Source organism: Osmia lignaria, chromosome 13, assembly GCF_051020975.1.
Source record: "Osmia lignaria lignaria isolate PbOS001 chromosome 13, iyOsmLign1, whole genome shotgun sequence".
In the NCBI taxonomy this organism is placed as follows: domain Eukaryota; kingdom Metazoa; phylum Arthropoda; class Insecta; order Hymenoptera; family Megachilidae; genus Osmia; species Osmia lignaria.
In genome coordinates this window covers 6,078,537-6,099,946 of record NC_135044.1, presented here as the reverse complement: position 1 = coordinate 6,099,946, position 21,410 = coordinate 6,078,537, and the positions used below count along the sequence as shown (strand labels likewise).

At 44.2% G+C, this 21,410-nt stretch overlaps 1 protein-coding gene across 3 annotated transcripts in view; it reads right to left on the bottom strand.

Moving 5' to 3' along the window:
- blo (bloated) overlaps positions 1-21,410 on the bottom strand; it is an 82,192-nt gene that overhangs the window by 756 nt on the left and 60,026 nt on the right. For all 3 annotated transcript variants that reach the window (XM_034319353.2, XM_034319354.2, XM_034319355.2), the window contains 4 exons: positions 2,233-2,448; positions 966-1,126; positions 625-836; positions 183-458 (listed from right to left, as the gene is read on the bottom strand). In XM_034319353.2, coding sequence (XP_034175244.2) covers positions 183-458; positions 625-836; positions 966-1,126; positions 2,233-2,448 — 865 coding nt within the window. The remainder of the gene's footprint in view (positions 1-182; positions 459-624; positions 837-965; positions 1,127-2,232; positions 2,449-21,410) is intronic.

The following is a 21,410-nucleotide window of genomic DNA, read 5'->3' as shown; positions in this document are numbered from 1 at the left end:
TTTCAATGAATCAATTGATAAATTAACTAAATTGACTTTTATTAAAATTTTAAAAAAATTTCCGGCTATGACATATCCGACCTAACGCTTCCCGGGTTAACTTACTATCTCAGTCCTTTATATTATTTACAGCAATACATCCGGTTTCAGTTAATTTCTGAGATAATCAGTTTATAAATTACCTGTTTTCGAGAGATTATCCTTACTTCGTCGCGGCTCTTTACCTCGACGACTAAGCGTTTCGCGACTTCTTTGCCTGCGCCTCATAGTCGCCACTGGTTTCGTATGCAGTTGTTGATCGTAATTTATTTCGTAAGGTTCCCTATAATGTCGAGGCTTCCACGGTGCGAGAACGCTCACGCTTCTCGATACCGTCCTCGTATGAGATTGCAAGGGTCGATTTAGTTCCTCCCTGCTAGCTGCTTTGCGTCGTTCATTTGGTCCGGGTATTTCACCGACTGAAAAACATCTTCGCATTTAGCTTATTTGAACGTTTGATATTATAATTAAATTAAATTAAATTAAAAATACCTTAACGTCAACGATGATCACCAATGACCATCGGTGTATAATAATTAATAAAAGACCAGTAAATAATTCAGCTCTGGCTGGATAGAAATTTACCTGTAGCAGCGTGAAGATATACAACAGATCTTTGAGACCTTTGGGAGTTTTGACTTTGTTGGCTACTGTCTCCCGTTGTGCTCTCGCCGGAAGACAGCGCGCTCTCGGCGAGCCTCGGTGGTTTCCGGGGTGGCGATAGAATGCCTAAATTATGTCGGTTCGAATTCGTAACGTCACGCCCTGAACAGGCATGGTCGTCGGCTCGTTTGTTTCTGAAATATTTATAATCGTTAACATTCTCGTGAATTCAGCAGTCAGTTGTGAAAAGAAGTTATACTTTCTCAATTGTAACGATTTATCGTATCGTTTGGAAAGTTTCGCGATCTCGTATCTCGTCTCACCTGCGATCTCTGTTGGAAGAAACGGACTCTTGATCCGTATCGCCGAAGAAACGTAGATTCTTCTGCACGGAGACTCGTTCGGGTGCCGACGAAGCTTCCTCGTCCTCGGTACCGGTCGTTAAGATCTCGCTTTCCGGTATCCTCGGTTTCTTATCCACCGTCTGGAAATATCAAGATTCACGATTAACGAGGATCTTTGAAATTGTCATCGGTGATCGAAATACGTGGTGTAACATAAAATATTCTTGTACGTGACATCATCCGTCCGAAACGGTTTCTCTAAAGCAATCGAAAGCCGCAAAACTTGACTCGCTTCCGAAAGTGGTAACGAGTGGGCGATGTTTTTGTAGAGAATGGATTCTGTACCTCGAAACTATGTTGCATGCATAATACCACGATAAACGCCTCCACGGTGACGGGATACACGTACGCGAGGTAAATTAAAGAATTCCCGCAAGGTAGTCATTTAGGTAGTCCGTTTTTCCTCACCATAAAAGGCAAGCTCCTCGAATTCTTAGTCGATTCCGAATCAGAAAAATTTCATTGATAAAAAGAGAAAAATAATTATTATAAAACGTTTAATTTTTTGGCTCGCGCCCGTGCTTTGTTACTCGACCGCAGAAGCAGAAAACAAGCAGGACTCGAGCCGTAGTAGAATTTTTTCAAACTATCATCCGATAACGAGCAGACGAGCGGATCGTGGGTCCGGTTATCGGGTTCGCGGCGAGTTGAGTGAGCCGGTGCATTCATCAGTCAGCTCAGGTCGCTACAGAGCGGAGCCATTAGGCCAGTACAACCTCCAATTACCAGTTTGATTAAATGCTTAACTAACTCCGCGCTCTGTGGTTTAATTTAATCGCGAGATTAAGTGCCGATCAGGCAGGCTGCCTAGCTTAACCATCGTCCAACCTCGAATAATCTCTGTCAGAGTTCGATTCCGATCGTGCCCGTTCCTCGATACAAGCCCGGCCACAGATGATTGCGTGCGCGTGAATCTCACCGTGGACGATGATCTATCGGATAAGTCGATAGGCTGAAGAGTATCATGACTCACGAAGGCGCCACGGTTCGAAACCAGCGAGGATACTCGTCATTTTTCTCATCCACGCGAACAAAATACACCTTTTCTCCTCGAATTTATGATACCGGAGGATTTGTTAAAGAACTTCCAACCATTTATATACTCCTTTCAAATTTTCCTTTAAATTGCTACATTTCTTTCGTGACAAACGATTTTGAAATATTTATGTTTAAAAAACTGACTTACTTTGATGCTCGGTTTGTTCTTCCTGGACAAAGACTTGAACCAGCCCTTACGTTCAGCTTCCTGTCCTTGATTCTCCCTGGTGAGGGTGTTGCTCGACTCGCGAAAGGAATCCTCGTCTCTGGTGAGTGTACCGGTGGATCTTGACAGCCTGGTCGGCCTGGGCGGACTGGGACTGCCGCTGGGAGTGGATAAGCGTCTACGTTGGCTGTACTCCTCCTGCGAACCCATGAAAAACTCTATGTACCGATGTACAAGAATTCGCATTTACAACGAAGCGTCTCGAGCGTATACAGCGCGTAGTATATCGTACAATTATTTATTGTTTGTATTTGAAAAGATTTTTCAGAATCAACCTGTCTGAATCTGTGCGCCGGACCGGGGATTAAGGATGATTCATTAGACAGGGAGGAAAAGTGGTAACACAGATAGTCCGGTGCATTAAGATCCAGGATGCAGCAGCAGCCAGTTGGGGAACAGCAAATAGAAGCCATTGCGAAGGTAATCGGATCGGAGATGAATTACGTGGGTGGTATAACTTGATTCGCGTATCGGTAGCTGGAGGGGTTCGAGTTTTGTTTCTGCGATCCATCCGATCGGTCCACCGGTTACAGTCAAATGCTAAGGGATTAAATAAGGATAACGATGGTACGTGAAACTATTTTAAAGGGAACGATGATCGTTGTTCGAGCTAGTTGAGATCGCAAGAGACCGTCGAGTGTCCGAAGCGAAGCTTGAAAAGAAACTCGGGTAGACGCGTGTCCGTTTCATTCCCGACGACTTCTACGTCGTCATTATTATTATCGTGTTTTGCATCACCACCATCATCAACGCTGCCACCTCCGTCATTTACCCTTGCTCTCTCGCATGCATAACGCGCCGAGAACCGATACGCTTCGGGCGTTTTATCGCAATTCTGCTGTTTATTCATCGATACCCTAGAAAACACCCGCTACGATACGTTCTATCCGTGTTTCTGTTCCAAGGAAACGTATCTTGGCAAAGAAGCGTAATTTTCAACAAGGAGAATGTACTTTGGTTCCCTAGCTGGTAGTCCAGCTACGTTATCTTCGAAATTGCGAAATCTGGATCGATCTTGCGAACCGAACAATCTGATATTAAGATGTACGATTGAATCGAAATAAATTCTTTATTTAAAAAAATCACGTTGTATTATTCTTTCGTTAATTAAAAGTCATATTCGGACTAGTGTCGCCACACCCTTTGGTCGTTAGTCGCGACGAAACTGGTCGCACCATAATAGGTTTCCAGTTCCCGCCAAAAAGTGTTGCTCGGTCGGACAAAGGCGGAGAAAATCTACGGGGTTAAAAGGGGTGTCAGTTGACGTCGTAAATTGCCTCTCCCTTGGATTTATGCGTAATCTACGCTGACCTACGGCGGACGGTTTAATGTTGCAGAGTTATGCGCCGAGGATGAACAGGCCCTGCGCGCTGGCGTGCACAGCTTTCCTCGTATGACACACGTTCGAACACGTTCACGCGTGTATAGAAAGGTGTGCGTGCAAAGGGCACGAGCTCGTTCGCTGCGAAAAGGGCAGAGGGGGAGGGGTTTATGTACAAGAGATGCGTGCAACAAGGGAGCAGCACGCGCGTGTACGTATGCAACGCTTCGGTGCAAGCAAGTGCAATGGTAAGTGTTTGATGGTAAGACAAGGTGAAATTCAAATATACCAGCCGAGGAACGAAAGTGGTGATTTTTGAATAAAAGTTGGATTTGATGGACTTGTATCATAAGCTATAGGATACAATAGGGTTTCGTATGGAAAACGTTTTCGAAGATAGATATTGTTACTAGAAGTAAACGACGCTTTCAATTATGCTTCTCCCTGTATATACACGCGTAAATATATGCATAAAGGAGCACGTGCGCGCATAGTCGAGGATGGATCAGATCGGGACGTGTGAGTGCAGCCAGCACGCGTGTGCCCGTGCCGAAGAGCCGGATGGCATGATGCACTCGTAAGCATGTAACCGACCTAGCCCAATCTCGACAGCCCACGCGAGTGCCTGCGAGGGAGTCGCCTGGCAGAACGCGTTCTCGATGAAGCTGAAGAGAAGAGAAGAGAAGAGAAGAGAAGAGAAGAGAAGAGAAGGTCGGTCGGAACGGACGTAGGAAAAGAAGAAGAAGAAGAAGAACGGTGTTATAAGAGTTAGCAGGGCGATGCGTGGGTCACAATAGCCGCGGGCCACAGAATCCTCTACTCTTTTTCTTTTTTTCCGCTCTTCCTCTTCTCTTGGTCATCGTCGTCCTCGTCGTCGTCGTCGTCGTCGTCGTCGTCGGTCCGTACCACGACTCGTTATGGAAAGCATACGGGATATTGTTGCTCGTATATATGGATAGTACGAGGGAAGCGCGCCGTGCTTGTACTATGCAGATGATTCCGCGATATGGGCTATTCATTGTGAGTCATTTGAGAGTTTATGCGGTGGGTACAGGCCGTGGCCGCGTACGCGCGATATGTTATTATATTGCGTATCGAAAGGTCCCCAGATAACGCATGCACCGCTGCCTGATCGTAGCTCGCGGTCCTTCGCACCGTCCGCGCTCGGAATGCACCGGCCGCTGTGCCAACTTCTGTTAGCATGCACCATCGGATGCAGGTGCATCGCTGAATACCGCGCGCTAGGTTTCATTTATCTTGGCCGAAAGAAACCAGATCAATTTTGGTGACGATTCAAACAATTCCTATCTGAAAGATTTTTCATTTTTTAGTTGTAGACTGCAAGTATTTTTAACTGATTAGTATATTATACATACTAATTATCGTGTTTTAAAGAATACGGCCTTGATATTATATAAAATATTAAAAGAAATTTAGCAAAAACTAGTTGCTAATGTCTGCTATCCTCGATTTTTTCCTAATTATCATAAATAATTAGCAACGCGCAGTTAAAAGTTGAAAATTATAATCCATCCAGGATGAATTCTGTTAAGATACTACTGGAAAAAGAAGCTTGTTAAGTATCGAACTTCTCTGTGGCAAACAAGATAATTAGCAAAGAAGCATCGGTAAAGAATCGTTTATCCCTTACGCGTAACCATGCTTCTCATGCTTCGGACTGATACAGTAAAATCGACATTAACATCTACAAGATTCTCATCATCGATAACGAGCAAACGAAGTGGGGCTCGAAATCACCGCGTAAACTCTCCCAATTAAGCATCCCGCCCTTTGGCGCCGATTCCCAGGGAACAGGAGGGTTTTATAACGAACCGATCGGCATTTATGTCCAATCTTTTCTTTTCCTCTTCTTTTCCATCCGTCGAAACGTTTCCCAAGCAAGATACAACTAAGCGTAAATCGAACCGATCAGCAAAAACTGTTCATCTTAAACGGAATGTACGCAGATTGAAACTATCCGGCTCGCGTTTGAATCTGAGCCGCAAGAATATAGGGTACGGTATCGCGAAACGAAACTGAAGGGGGTTTTAAAGGGAATCGAACGTGGCGAAGGTGAGAACGCGAGACGAGACAGAAGAAAGAAGAACTGGGGAGAAATAGGACGCACCGTGTAATGTCGGCGCGATAAAAAGTATAATAAGAGGGAATCCCGCCGCTGTAAGTACAAAGGAATATTATAGTAAGATCTGTAACGCGCAAAGCCGCAAAATAAACTAACCACGGGCGTAATGGGTATCGGTTCCGTTCTTCTCTCTGCTTTTGCGCTTCCATTTACAGCACACGTGTAACAGTTGGCCAAACAGACCAGGAAAAACCACCGGTCAAGGTAGGAAACCGAAAGAAGCACAGGAAAAAACTTGCGAGACGCGATGCAAGAAGCGTCAATCTTTGATATCGTAGACAGAGAAAATGGGATGCGGTCGATCTTGGAGTATGCGAATCGGAAAAACACCATCCCTCTTCCTTATGTTTATTCCTACGGCTATTATTTTAAACGACGTATTATCGGTTTAGCTGAACAAATCGGTTTTTATACAAGCGGATAGTTTAATCTTTTTTCTTCCATTCAAGTGAAATACGATTTGATAAAATTTGAAGCTCTAGACGGATGATTGAAATCGTGATTGAAAGTATTGATTCGAAAAAAAAGAATAATCCGACCGCGGAAGTGATAACCCGACCGAGGATACCGAGCCAATTTCACACTTTGTCCGTCGATTTGACGAAACATTGTTGATCGAGAAAGAGGAAAAAAAGGAAGAAAAATTTGGAAAGGAAAGAAACGAGGGATAAGATCCCTTCAAGCATGATGGGCGTTTGTAAGGTTCTTGTTCTTACGGGCGGCGCAAGGTCGTCCGCTCCGGTGTTGCAGCATGGTGGCAACACGAGCACGAGGTTTCTAGGAGGCTGTAGAGAAGAACGAGCACGCCGGTAGAAAACCGGATGCACACTTCTGCGGCCGTGTTGCACGGACGAGCGACCACCATCGCTGCCATTAATAATCGAAGGTCCCAACTCCGACGGTAGGGTGGCGGTGGTGTGCGGTTTACTTTCTTTGCAATAACAATACTTGGAGGATCCTCCTTGATACACTTGCCCACCTGTCAATGGCGGTACACACCATGGGAAAGTCCAACTTCTTCGGATCATTTCGAGACTATCCGAGCGAATCGGCCGGAACGCCCACGGATGGCTTGGCACCCTGCTCTCATCGTGCATGTTCCCTTCTACACGCTTCGTGTACGTACATACAGCACGTAACAAAAATAGGCGAACAGTCAGTGGTGGAATGAAACCATCATATGTTTCTGGAGCAACGATTTTACATCAAACGACGCCACGGTGGGATCAAACGTACGATTAAGATTATTAGATTTTAGGGATTACTCTCAGAATGGCTGGAGATGAAAGATGGCTGTGCGATTGGAAGGGAAAGAAGAATCTTCCATTTTCTTGGATGTCGGCGAGAACGAGACAAGATGAAAAGGCATGAAATAAAGAGAATATTGATAACAGAAGCGATGAAACTTTGAAGAAGATAAAACCGCCTTGGTCGGTACCTGGCCGATGTCGATGAATATTAATTATTCTCATCGTGACGAGATTCCGCCAGCGTCCTCCTCCTGAATAACCGGCTGCTGATTGCAACCTATTTGCAAACTCGCACGACACTTCTTCTGTCCGGGTATCCTTGTCTTCTCTCACGAAAACGATTTGTGACGCATCATCGGGTAAATTAATATTGGCAATGCCCGACACAGACTGTCGACTCATTTGGATACTCATTTTAATATTGCAAGGCGGAGTCGTTCACTCGCGCCGCATTTCTGCACGCATTACCGGATGCCTATATTGCTTTCTATTGTGAGCAGATGAACCATCCAACTTCTCCAATTTTTTATTTATTTATTTTTTTTTTTAATTTTTATTATTCCCTTTACGATTGTAAGGGGATACGACGAAGAATGATTTCTCTCGTGTCACGGTGTATAAACGTGCATAAAAATATTGGTAGCCATCGCTTTGGTGCTCGTTTCGAATTTTCATCCGTTTCATCGTGGATAAACTTCTCAAGCATTACGATGTTCAGCTTATTCTCTTACCGGGACGATTTTAACTTGACCGGAAAAGAAATTCTAAGAGCGCGTTGTCTCGCCGCGAATTTAAGATCGCCGGTACACGATGCACCGATGTGCAACAACGGTGCACAAACGGTGCAATTGTTAAGACATCGAGGCAAGTTCCTTCGTCACCCTACGTCGTCAAGTATCGAGGAATTGTAAAAAAATTCAAACTCCTGATCGGGCTGTGTCCACTCGAGAAAACGATCCATTGTGAACCGTCACGCTGCGTGATTTTCACAGTGACAAGCTGCATCCTAATCCATGCTTGATACCTTTACAGATGAGAAGACTCTCTTGCCTACTTTTATTGTTCAAAGGAAGCTTTGTGAGCTTCGACAGGATACGGATGATAAGTTACAGTGAACTTTGCAAACTGAACAAACAGAAAGGATATCATTTTTCTTTAATCCAGAGTCTGGATTAATGGTTAACAGTGTCAGTGGATCGAGTTATGCGGGGACCATTGGCGAAAGTTCAAGATCAGCCAGAAGTGCATCTAATCGCGGTATCTAATTCAGTTCGGTATTGGTTTCCGATACTTTGCGGAGGAAAGATGCATCTTCGAGGTATCAGCTAGCGCAAACCGACTAACCTTGACGCGGGGATTTTAAGCCGACCGAACTCGAACAAGATATAGATAATTGCATAGAAAACAAAGAGGATGGGTGGGAAGAGCGAGCAGGTTGGACGAGGAGAGTTAGAGGAGATGAAAGAGAGAAATGGAGGAAACACGGAGGTGAACGCGGCAGGCAGAATCGTATCGGCAAATTGCAATCGACGACCGTCTTGTCGGCAACTCCCCGTGGCAACAGGAAAGCGATGGAAGAAAGAAGGAAAACGAGAGGTGAAAAGTGGATGGTAAACAAAGAGGGAAAGGTTATCTAGTATCCTACCAAGTGATACGAATATCCGGCATTGTTTAGGTCTTCGGGGCTAAGAGTTATCGGGCGTTGATCGTTCCGGGAATTGCAACCAGGTATTCTCATTGATACCTTCTGCTTTCCATACGCGTGGGTAGAACGATCTGGTTCGAGGCTGCCGGATAAGTTGGATCAGTTTCTGGTATACGTGTTACCGGCTACACGGAAGGATCTTTCTCAGGCTATAATTCCTAACGGAATTTCACCAAAACAGCGCTTCTTTGCTTCTGGTTTGTCGTCGGTCACCGCGTTTTTTTGGTGCGAGAAGAACCACCGGTACCCATTACCGTAGGCTTCCCTATAGAAACTGACGATAGAAAGAAAGGAAGAGATTGCAGTTGTAAAGTTTGACAAGCAAAGGTGAACGTCCTTCATCGTACGAGTGTTAATTAATCAAAGTACTTCCAATAGTCCGCTAATGGTGGTCGCGAACCATAAAACAGGTGGATAGTTGACCGGTAAGAGGCGAGCGGATGTTTTCGCACGGTTTTATCCACGAGGCGTGCGAGGATTCGTTAATAGTACAACTATTTCGAGAATCTCGCAATCTCACGGTTGAACCTTTTAACCCCTTATCTATCTCGCCCAGCCTCGGTGTAGCGACCGTTTAAAACTCTTGCCCGGCAGTTCAGAAGTTGATGTTCCCTGCTCTTCGTTGTTATTGTTATTGCGGCATGTACATCGGGCCCGGTGTATAAACGATCCACCGGCGTCCGTCCGTGTAACAGACTGTGAGAAATCATCATCGTGCCGTGGAAGATCGAGAAGAAGAAGAAGAAGAAGAAGAAGACAGGAACGATTCGCTGTTCTCCACGGCACGTATCTTCTTCTTCTCTCGTGCGAACGTTGAAAAAGACGTCAGGAGACGTCTACCCCCGGGAGGCACGCATTCGCTCGACTACGTCTTCTTCCTTTCGCTTTTAATCTGCATTCGTTTCTGGCCCCACCTACCGGAAGAGTACTACTACCCTTTCGATCCCTTCCTCATTGTTCTCTTCGAGTTTTACTACGCGATCCCTTCCACGACCTTACGAACAGATTTTTCTTCGTTCGCCGGTGTAGTTCGAAGCTTTTCTTCGAAATTTTACACCGAGAGGGTTCCGAGAGGGATTGCCTTCGAGGAGCTGAAGAATCGGTAGAAGGACGTTCCAATTTGATTCGGTTCGGTACTGGTTTATTCGAGTAGCAGTACCGATCGAGTAGAAATGTCTACCTCCCTGGCACGAAACAGCAGTAACCCTAGTCGAGGATCTAGATGCGATCGTTGCAATGTCGGCCGAGACAGAGTGGCGTGAGTCGCGGTCGCTCGTCGGAATAGATGTAACCGTCAGCCACCACGAGACACCTCAGCGATCACGCGGAACGAAATCGTTTATTTACTCAACGACGAGACACGCTTACTCATCGGTACGATTTTTATTTCTTTTTCGAAATAATTCAAGCATCGAGGGGAAAACACGCTCGCACCATCGTACAGTGTTACGTTTGCCCGATCCAACGGGAGAAAAATCAATTTTGCAACTGACAGAGATGTGTTCAATGACGTAGAACGTCCATTTCATCAGAAAAAATAATAGGATCGATTGGAGAACAGGTGAAAATTATATCATTTTGAATAGGATTGCTATTATATTAAAAACTGGTCGAATGAAAGATAGTTTACGGGACGATAGTGATCCGCGTCAAGAATAGCTCTCGACGAGGAAAGGGCTTCCAATTGCTTCCTGGTTTCTCGATAACAGCCTCCACCCTGGCTGCCTCGGGACGATAATTCTGGATTAACAACAGGACGTCGGTATCGATTGTTTATCGTGTGAAAGCCGTCCGTGAACGATCGTCCATTACGTTCGCCATGTTGCACGCCGTTCCGCTGCTGCGGAGGGATGCTTCGTCTTTCGAACCTTTCTCGGTATCTTCCCTCGGTAATCTTTCTTCGCAATGAAGAAACGCTTCTCTCTCATTCTTTCGCATGATCCGGAAATTTATAGAATATCGATTGCGAACGCGATGAACAAAGTGGATCGGGGGTGATCGATGTTTGATAATCGTAAAAGAAAATACACGATGAAGCAATGACACATGTCTGTCGAACGCTAAAAATCAAGGCTCACCATTCGAAATCATTGCGAAAACATGTCTCAGTTCCGCTAGAAAGGAGTCTCACAGAGGACAATAGGTAAAATGGTTTCAGTGTACACAGATAGCGGCGTTAAAGAAGAATGGCAAGTGCAGACACAGGAAGAGGCAGCGAAGGAAGAAGAAGAAGAAGAAAGCGGCGACGAATCAACGGAAGAAAAGAAACTAAGGTAGGAAAGAGAAAGAGAGATATCCAAGGATCGGCAGACCACAATAAATAGCCGTGGTATCGTGTTGCGAGTAATTGAACGGGGCTTCATCCGTGCTGCATTAAGTATTGAAAACGTGCTGGATCCGGTGAGACAGCGAGGTTCGTACGAAAGGCGGGTAGCAGAGAAAAGGGTTAAGTCTAACGTAAGAGGAAGAGAGTAGAAGAGAAGATCCGAGGCGTACGTTTTGTAGCCTATCTGTCCGTCGTTGTCCAAGGGTGTTGTGTAGAAACCTCTCCGGGTTGCTGGTGCATAATGACGCTGATCCTAGAGACCCCTGTACGCTACGTGAAGGCAATATCGTATTGTTATTTGTTAGGTTAGATACTCTGCTTGCTCCCAGATCAAGTACCCGCGTGTCCGAGATACAGTCCGTCCGGTGCTGGAATAATATCTTGCTCGCTTATTGTTGCCGCTCGTTGCAGATAGATCATTCTATTATCGAGATAGCAATATACGCGTTGCACCGACCGCTTCTACGTGATTCGCGCCTGTAACAGTGTACCGTAGACCGTAGACGTAGGTACAGGTAAGAATCGAGGAGATCTACCTCGAACAAGCTTTTCCATCTTCCTCCTCCTCGCACTTTAATCGACTTTCCGCGTACGAGTGGATAGCTTCCGTGGAAGAGACGCCGTGTCGTCGCATGATTGAAACGCTTATGGATGCAGCGAAGATGAAACTCGAGCAAATCGAGCAGAGCTGTCGCCTCGGTCAGAAAATGCGAGTTTCGCGCTGATACGAAATCACCTTGGCAGAGGGATTCTAGAATTGGCATCGAGTGATGGATTCGAATCGTTAAGATGATATCTTGCCGCGAGTCTTTCATTCATGCACGCCAGCCTGGGTGATCCAGAATCTTCATTTGGCTCACCTCGAATTGACGATATATCATAGTCTGCTGTGTGCATCTTCGCGATCCAAGATAGCGTTGCCTGTTCATGACCGGGTGGAAAAAGATTGAACGCGACATTTTTCCTTAAGGGATGTTCGTTACAAGATGATATCGAGAATTGGTTCAGTGATTTCCATGGAATTCGTTATCCTTCTATGTCTAACGGAATTTCGAATAAGCATCATTATGTTAATCACTCTGTCCCAGTTAGTACGAGGCAGTGCGCCGCGGGATTGAAAATCACTGGACGTTAAAGAGACGCGAATTAGACTGTGGAAGATGCTGGTTACGTAATCGTTAAATCGCGTAACGATTCCTTTGATTGCCACGTATTCGTCAAGGGACCTCCTCTCTCCGCTCGGTAGCGTGGTACTCATCTTTCCGAGCGATGCTTTCGATGTCGTAACATCCAGGAGGTGTCGGCGATTAGATTGAATTAGGTTTGCGGAGAAGATTGCCTCGTGCGCTTTCGGATCACGGTTTCTACCGAACTGTGAGAAACAGCTAAACTTTCGTCCGTCGGATTCTCGGTTAATCCCGTAATCAACGAGACCAGAAAGCGAATTCTTATTAAGATTCAAAGCGGCGACTCGTTGCTCGCTGCCTCTCGCGCAGCCCATTTGCATCCTAGCATCGTAGATCCTTGCGAACGATACGACGTCCTGCTCTACGGTCACTGGCCACCCGGAGTTTGCAATTTTCGAGGACACGGAAAACAAAGACCAGATGAAAAGGGGATAGACAAGTATCGTCCGGAGTTTCTCAATTTCTCTGCACTGAGATCAATTCGGATTTAAGCAATCATTCCTGTTAAGAAACTGTAAATTGTCAATAAAAAAAATTTCGATATCCATCTGAAATTCTATGTAATCTTTTTCTTTTATTTTTCAACGTTCATTGTAGATTCGTGTTATAAAAACAGAATGCACCTCTGCATCCCATGGAAAAAGGCGCAAGCGATGATCGTTAGAGGGTCTCTAGGCTTAACTAACTGCGTTCCTTATCTAAATGGCAATAATAATTGGCTACGAAGCGTATCCTGTATCGATGCTCGACCAACGTGCGATTCATGGGAACAATAACGCGTTGTGCATGGAAGGTACACGTAGGGCAGCTATGGAGATGATAGGTGCGAGGTACACGGTTTTTGAAACGAAATGGAGGGGGGGGATAATTCAGAATTATCATTCACGTTTAATCAATGATAAGGTTGCGCACATGGGAGAACTCTTCTTTGCTCTAAACCTTCGCTCCTTTAATAGACAAGAATTTATGGAAAGATTTTGCACTATCACGAGATAAATTAAAGATCCTTTTTCTCTTTGTAAAACCTTTCGAGCCTTGTTTTTTTCTCTTGTAATTACAAATGATTTCTCAGTCTGTCGATCAATAATTTATCACTAGATATTATTCGTTAAAATGTTTTTTTCAATCTAGATAGATGAATTTAACGAACTGGAAGTAACTATTTGCATCAAAATTATTTCTTCTTTTTTCTTTTATTCTTCGTTTTTATTTCTCGATGTTCATTTATTTCGCAGCAGTTTTCCAAGCAGTTAATCTCTGCAGTTGAGTATAAATTGGTTCGAGCGAGAAAATGAGAAAGAACTCGGCGCAATGGCAAGAGGCGAGTTTGCAATAATGCCTTTCATACATCTTTAGCATCCAGCAAACACGTGCACGCAGTAACCGCAGGTAAGTTGTTGTCCTAGTTTATTTTACGAGCAGAAGCATTCGCGTATACGATACGCGTATTAAAGCCGAAGCTTGCTCGAATGTCCTACGAAGATTTCCAGGAAACAATTTCGCGATACACGCTTCAGAATTCTGTATTTGTGAACAGCTGGAACTTTGAGAATAGAAGAAAAAATAATATCAGACGACGCGCGTAATTAGATAATAGAGGGATATTTAAAGAAATAGAAGAAACAGACAGAGAAGAAGGAAAATCACTCGAGTACTACAAAATAAGCCAATTTTCTTATTTCCTACACTGTAACGCTTCTTTAGTTCTGAATGACGCAAATTGAATGAGCCTGCGAGTAGAGAATCAACCTTACACCACTCTGTTAATTAGTAAAACGAATCACGTTACGTGTCTGTGCCAATTAGCGCGTAAGCAGACGTAACAATAGCATTGCAATTGTGTCTCGCTAAATAATTGAGGAGCATGCCTAGCCGCGCTATACTTAACAATAACCTGGTACTCTTTATTTCCACGGAAAAGCGATATTACGTTACCAGGTATATTTAAAATAGGAAAGTGACGGCCATTGACCTTCGCCATTTCTTGAACATTACTCGGCTCTCTTTCTTATTCGTACCTTTCATTTTTTAACGATTCTCAAATATTTGCAAATCGTTTTAAACATTATTTGTAAATTACGCGAATCATTTTTCTTTTTTTTGTTCTAAACACTGGTTTAGCATTAAAAGCATTCATCGGAGAAAAAAAGGATTCAAGTACCGATGTCTCAATTATCATTAAAACATGTACGTTGCATGGCAACCAGGAGAATCCGTGCTGTTCTACACGATCCTCGGATCTCAGGTTCACGTTAATTATCGTAAAAAGCCACGCGCCTCCGTTCAGCCATAGGTAAGATCGTATTTCCTCGACTGTGTGTAGATCGCGCGTCCTTTTGTCAGCGAATAGATATCAGGGCCGAGGTAGCCACTTAACCGGAGGATCGATCGTTCCTTCGACCGCGTAGTTTCACCCGGAGATCTCCCCCTTGCTCGGGGTAATTGAGTTCGGCGAGTGCGCACCGACAAAGTGAACCGTGAGCCATCGCGATATACCAGGCGACATCCTGCGGCCGTTGTCTCATAAAGATTACACGGTATACACGAGTTTCCATAAATATTCATGCTTCCATAATTGCCCCTCCGGCCCTCCACCCTGTTCGGCAGAGACCGTGCAATGAGATTCAGATTTGCCGTTTAATAGTCGCGACTGATTTTCAGCCTTCTCTCCTCCCGATTCAATCGTTATACCCGAGAATTTTTAAATCAGTATTCGATGATTATTTCGTAAGGAAGGATTACGATGTCTGGTCAACGCTCGCAGGAGTTTAAGTGTCGCTCCTTTTCGCCGTGGGAGAAAGTGTTCCTGTACAAGCGTGTTCCTGAATTAGAGACAGGTTACATCGTGCGGCTTAGGTTAATTCGAAACGGTTCCCGCCGATATCGTCGGGTGTATGATTAATGAAGCAGTCGTGATTAATTCTGGGAATATCGAGCGGATAATGAACTGGCTAGAATGATTGCTCGCGAATTAGATTGGTCTTCGGAGGATTTTTCACCGCTTGGAAAAGTAATTTATCAGCTTCTTCCGTGTGTGTGTGTGTGTACGTTAAATGGTCGATTTCGAAACAGCAATATTTAACCATCGTTCAGTGAATTATCCGTGTATGAAAAATAGAATGAACAGGGTTTTAGAACGTTTAGTTTCAAATCTGAACCGGAACTGTGTAAAATTTTCATCTTCAGATATGTAAATGAGGACATTTGTATCCGATTGTCCGGGTAAGGGTTGAAAGTCTCGAGAAACATTCGAAAGGATAAATTTTCATTGTAGTAGAATCGTAAAGTGGACAAACACGGTAATTTTACACGACGCGGCGTACGGTGTGCACAGTCTATCAAAGAATTTGTCCGCCGGTCAGGAGAGCCACAGGGAGATAAACCGTGTGCACGATATATCGCGCTAATTCAATGTCTTCCCCGGCGCATTTACTTTCGTTGCAGCTGGTCGGCTGGCATTCCGATTGCAAAGGGGTAACGAAACGAGAAAATAAAGGGGCAAAGGAAAAGAAAAAAAAAAAAGGAAAGGAAGGAAAAGAAAAGAAAAGAAAGGAACGAAATGCACGGGTCTCTGCGGTCGCCGCGGCGCAACTAATGTTTCTTCGAGACAGGTCAGTTACACCACGAAAACGTATACCTTCTCTGTTGATATTGGCTCCGAACCACAGGAATTGCTTTGAAAGACACGATATATATTGCGTCACGGGAAAGGAAGGAGTAAGCACACGTGGAAAGAGTGTGGACGAGTGCGGTCGTGGATGGTGGTTGTAGGCCGGGGAACGGCCTTTAGGAAGTGCGAAGGAGAGCCGGCGGTGCTTCAACTACCTGTAACCACCTGTAACTACCAGTAATAACCTGCTTTTCTTGCAACACTTTCACGTTCAGATGGAATGGACTTTCGATGGATACTCGCGATGTGTCGTCATCCCGTAACGAGCTCGATTTCCACTCGCTCCCTTCCGATTCAACGCCGTATCGTCGATCAAGTATCATTATTAAGATGAGCGGCATCATTTTCACAACGTGAACGCGCTATTTCAAGGGAGCCCACGCGATAGAAGAATTCAGAAATTTTTACATCGTATATGGAGCAACAATTTCAGTTTGCTCGGTATCGGTATCTTTCAGAAATGGTCAAAGTATTCTTGGCTCTCTGCTTTCAATTTCGACGAAGAGTAATCGCGTTTCCCGTGTTCCTTTTAATCGATTAATTTACTCTGACGTTGATTACCATAAACAGGATTACGTGGATACGTTCTAGCTGCTCGATTCCCAGGACGAAGTAATTGAAATCAGACAAATTCCTTCGATGAATATAAGTTTTTCTTATAAATTGCCCGGTGACGGTGATAACGAGACGAAAATCAGAAGCGCAAACATTAGATTTCGCATTGCGTACGGTAACGATTAGCAGTTAGTAGTTTACTCGGATCGCGGACGAGCAGACCGTGACGTTTTCTGCCAACCACTCTGGTGACTTTTCATATAGAAAAATAAACGATGTACTCTCGGTTTCGTCCTCTTCCCTTTTTTCCCGCTCGTTCCACCTTCTATCTCGTTTCTTATTTCCTAGTGTGTTTCTTTGAGACGATGCCCACCGCACAATTTGCGCTCGCGAGCCTAATGCTTCCCGGCATTATGCTAATTTCTTCTACCGAAGCTCCGAGATATTTGCGCAATCGAACGGTTCGCTACGTGAAGATGCTCTCGCGACCACTATCCCTACTCTATCGCATTTACTTCTTTTTTGTTTTTTTATAATTATACGGGTACACCGGTTTGTCGGGATGTTTATTCGTGCACCATTATGCCGAGGTTTAGTATTTTAAATATGACTTTGAAGAGCGAATATTTTCAATGGAACTTAATAATAAGCGCAATTTATTTAATTCATTTTTTAGTACTTCCAGTGTTCTTTTATGGGTTAAAAACTGATCGGCAACTTAACCCAACAACCCGACCTAATCTACCCGCTATACGAGATGAACGTAAATACCGAGAATGTTGGAAAGGTATTAGGTATATATAAAAGACGTACCACGGAACAGAGACGTCGTTCCACGGTGGTCGTGACAGCGACTTCAGGGGAATAAGATTCGCCGAGCTGTTGATGCGAACTTGCTACGTAGCCCCCAGGGTTCGAATCGTGCTGGACGTAAAACGTTGGCGCGAGGATCGCTTATTATCATATCCGGATGTTTCCTAGAGCCGTAGGAAACCTTCCAACTAGATGGTATGCCAGACAGCTCTAGAAAGTAATCTCTCGCGTGCCACACGAAACTTGCCCGGCATCGGTCATAATGCCTCTCACGTAATTTCTGATGACTTATTCCCTCGATGAAAGCTACCCCTTCCCTTACACCGCAAAGTCAAAGCAAGAAAATTCCTTTGTCCGTGAAAGAATTCGCGTGCAAAATAAAATATTCCCTTTTTCGTAAGCAGAAGCAGAGGAGTGTAATCATTAAAATGAGGAAAAGATGGTAGAACAAGGGGTTAATCAGCATTTCTCGTTAGAATAGACGCAGGTGTATACAGAATCGTAAGAGGAATGCCGGCGACAGTGCACTGGATGCAGTTTTCTTTCGTTTTTTACCTGTGATTTCGCGTTGTTACGCGCCACTACCGCCACGCGCTTTTCGTTTTTTGCGCGATCGGTATATCCAGAGAGAGAGACCTTGATCGGATGGACGCGATGGGGCAGAACGGGTCTGCGGGCATTATCAATCACCGGCTTAATGGTAGCTTCAAATGCATCCTCTATCTAACCCAACCCATTGCCATGCTTCCAATGATCTTTCTGTGCACCGAACGATTCACCGTCTTAGAGTAACTTTTTAGGTGACATTAAAAATCGCGGCGACGTACGTACGAAAACACTGTGACTGGTAAGGTGCGCAACGTTCGTTAAGTCTTTGAGCGATAGAAAGCAGGAAACTATGAATTAGTAGGCCCAGAGGCGGTAACATGGTAACGCGAGCTGCCACCACGGTGCCGGTTAATGGATTTGCAAAGCGCCAATTATTATATTTCCGATGAAGAAGGGACGAGCTGAAACGTTTCACCCTGGCGACTCCAGCAACGAAGGTACGAAGCATCAAAGGCCTTTAAGGCCCGTTTCGAAAGCCGCGAGGTGCAGCTCTGTTGCGGTCCCGGTAGCGAGGCGAACACTTCGTGGGAAAATCAGCGATTTCTCATGCCGTGTAAAAGCCTAATACGAAAAGGCTTTCTTGCGTCGAGGAGGCCGCGCATTACCGAGGGCGTTTTGATTTATTCACCCGTCCTTTTGTGCTTCCCGGCTACATCGCTTGGACCTTCTTTATTACGTCCGACTTCAGAGATGACTCGAACCTTAGGCACACTTTCAGCTGGAATACGGACGATGATGGTGAGAATAATGCCGCGGGAAATTATAGTTGTTTCGTTCCGATGCGATGGCTCAAAGTTTACTCAGTAACATGGAGCGGACAGGCGTGCAGAGATGACTTTATTCGCAACGAACATCCTGCTACGTTGTTTTCGACGTGGAATAACGTTCGAAGACGAAGAGAATCGTTGGCTCTTTCGAGGTTTCTTTTCGTTTAATTGTTCCGATATAATTAGGTACAAGCGTATGATTTTCGCGTTACGTGAAATCGCTCTGCTTTTTATTTACCTCGATTCTTCGAATCCGCCCTGACTTTCACTTGCAGTACCGGTCATATAAAATCAGACTTAACGAGCGTCCGTTGGTTATACAACGCATCTTTCTGCATTCGCTTCAGGAAATCTCCTTCGATCTCCTGGCATGCTTTCGCGCGCATCTTCATTTTCGACGCTGGAATGCGTGTCGATCGATCGTCTCGTTTAATCTTAACTTCATCGGAGTTATTATTTCGGCAGAGTGGGACACAAGCAGTACGATCGAAAACCAAGACAATTAATGCCTTTTCTACAGTATTTTGCATTTAATTATCATTGTTATTAATTAATTAAATATTGAGATAATTATATTGAACGAGAATAAATTTATTTGAAAATATTTGTTTATTTTTATCTACTCCTAATCGTATTAAAACATATCCCTGTGCGTTAGTCTTGCTCCTACGATTCCTATTATTATCGAGTCTGAAGGTCTCGATCCAAGAATACGAATAAATTGTTTCGTATGAAAAGAAGAGAATTTTTCAACTCACGAATAAGTACTTCTGGTTTGTATTGTCACTCGTTACGTAAAGGAACTATGATGTCCGGAGATAAACGAGGAAGACATTAAGAAGGACCACAAGGCGGTCACGATAGATGAATGAACGCCAATTAAGGCTTTTATTCTTTATTTGTTGTCTGCTTTTTCAACCATGCAACACAAGGTCTAATAGCAAGTCTGGTCCTGTACTTTACTCGAGGTCGTATAAGTTCGATGAACCTCGCGAATAAAATTACGTAATTTGTTTATCATAAGCTCTGCTTATTTCGAATATTACTACGTTGATATTAACACTGGAAAGCTCGATGTTTGAAAATTTGAAAATTTACTATTTTCACCCCCTACATTCTTTTTATTCTCATAATATTATATTACTCGTATGGCGAATTTCTTAATGGATCCGATGGTACGATTGTCGAGGATTATTTACAACGAAATCATTAACGATTTTAATAATAGATACAGCGAAGATTGAAGATAATTCCGTATAATGATACTCGCCGTCCGTTTAACGAGCACAATAATCTCGATCGGCCGAATAATTATTTCGGTAGATGTTCGACGGTCAGTCGTCTGTAATTTTCGCTCTTAACAATATATCCGTTTGGTCGTTCGCAGACACGTAGGAGTAAACCCATCGAAATGAACTTGTTTCCTTTTTTTTTCTTTTTTTTTTCTTCCTCTTTCTCTTCATTTTTACTTTTTCTTCGGAGCCCCGACAAATAACAGTCAGTGCCAATCAGCTGTGATCGGTGCGCGGAATAAAATGTGGATACCTCGTTCCCCTATCCTCGCGAGCCTTACCGAGACGTTGGGTAAATCTTTCTACGGTGGTGGTGGTATATAATTACCAAGATTATACATATCAACACAACTAGAGCGAAAAACACTGACCCGGTTGTTAAACCACTGCGTGTGAGTTGTATCGGCTATCTCTGCAGGTTGCCGAGGTGCGTACATCGCTGTACCGGCCTGCTTGTGCTGGTTCTGGTACCTTCACTCTTGGCTCCTATTTATAACTAAGGATCGAATTCCATCTCGATTGGAAAAGGTAACTGGATAGACTAGCTCGATCGTTGCAACAAAAATGAAAAAAAAAAAAAACAAAAGAAAAACAAAAAAAAAAGGAACAACTCGATCTGGACTTGTACAGGCTACCGAAAATTCTTTTCCCATTACATATTTTCCCGTTCGAACTTTTCCTTTCGTTCATAGGACACCGATCTACGTGATCGATTGATTTTTCAAAAATGATAGCTCAATGCTGAATTAAGGGAAGGTTTAAGAGAGGCTGCAGGGACCTCTTATAAACGCGTAAGGGTTCAGCAAGCCGGTTGATCAGGAAGTCATCGACGGACTGACATCGCCGGTACACCCGTGTTGTACCATCTTTTCCGGTTTAACGCTCGTAAATTATTACGGCCGAGCGACGATCCCTTAAAACACACGACATAACCGGGCATAAATTCCGGTGCACGTGTATATATACGCGGATAGGCACGCGTGCATGATGCAAACACGGGACCGACCCCGATCGGGAAAACATACCTCCAATTAGAACGTGCTTCCTAGGGCGAATGCCTTTTACTACGCCCGCCATTATAAATCAGATGATATGTAGCCCCCTGTTCTTCTCTATCTACATTCCTCCTAGGAAGGATTAATTGATACCCTCGGCTTTCGGTGAAAGTCGTAATTACTGTTCGTTGCTGTTCCATGTTTTACGATCATCCCGTGTGTTAAAAACGATATCAACCTTCGGTAAGAAAAAAGTCGATCAACCGTGATTTTGACGACCTCCCGTCACCGTACGTCCTTGTTATCTCGTAGAATGGCGAACGTAGGTCCTTGAAACGTTTCGCATGAATATTTATACCGTCCACGGACGTTCGAGAGTGCAACAACGAGAGGCTGTAGCGGAGTATACGGTAGATGGTAACGACTCGAAAATTCTTACTTGACCAACATACAGAACGCGTCAACTC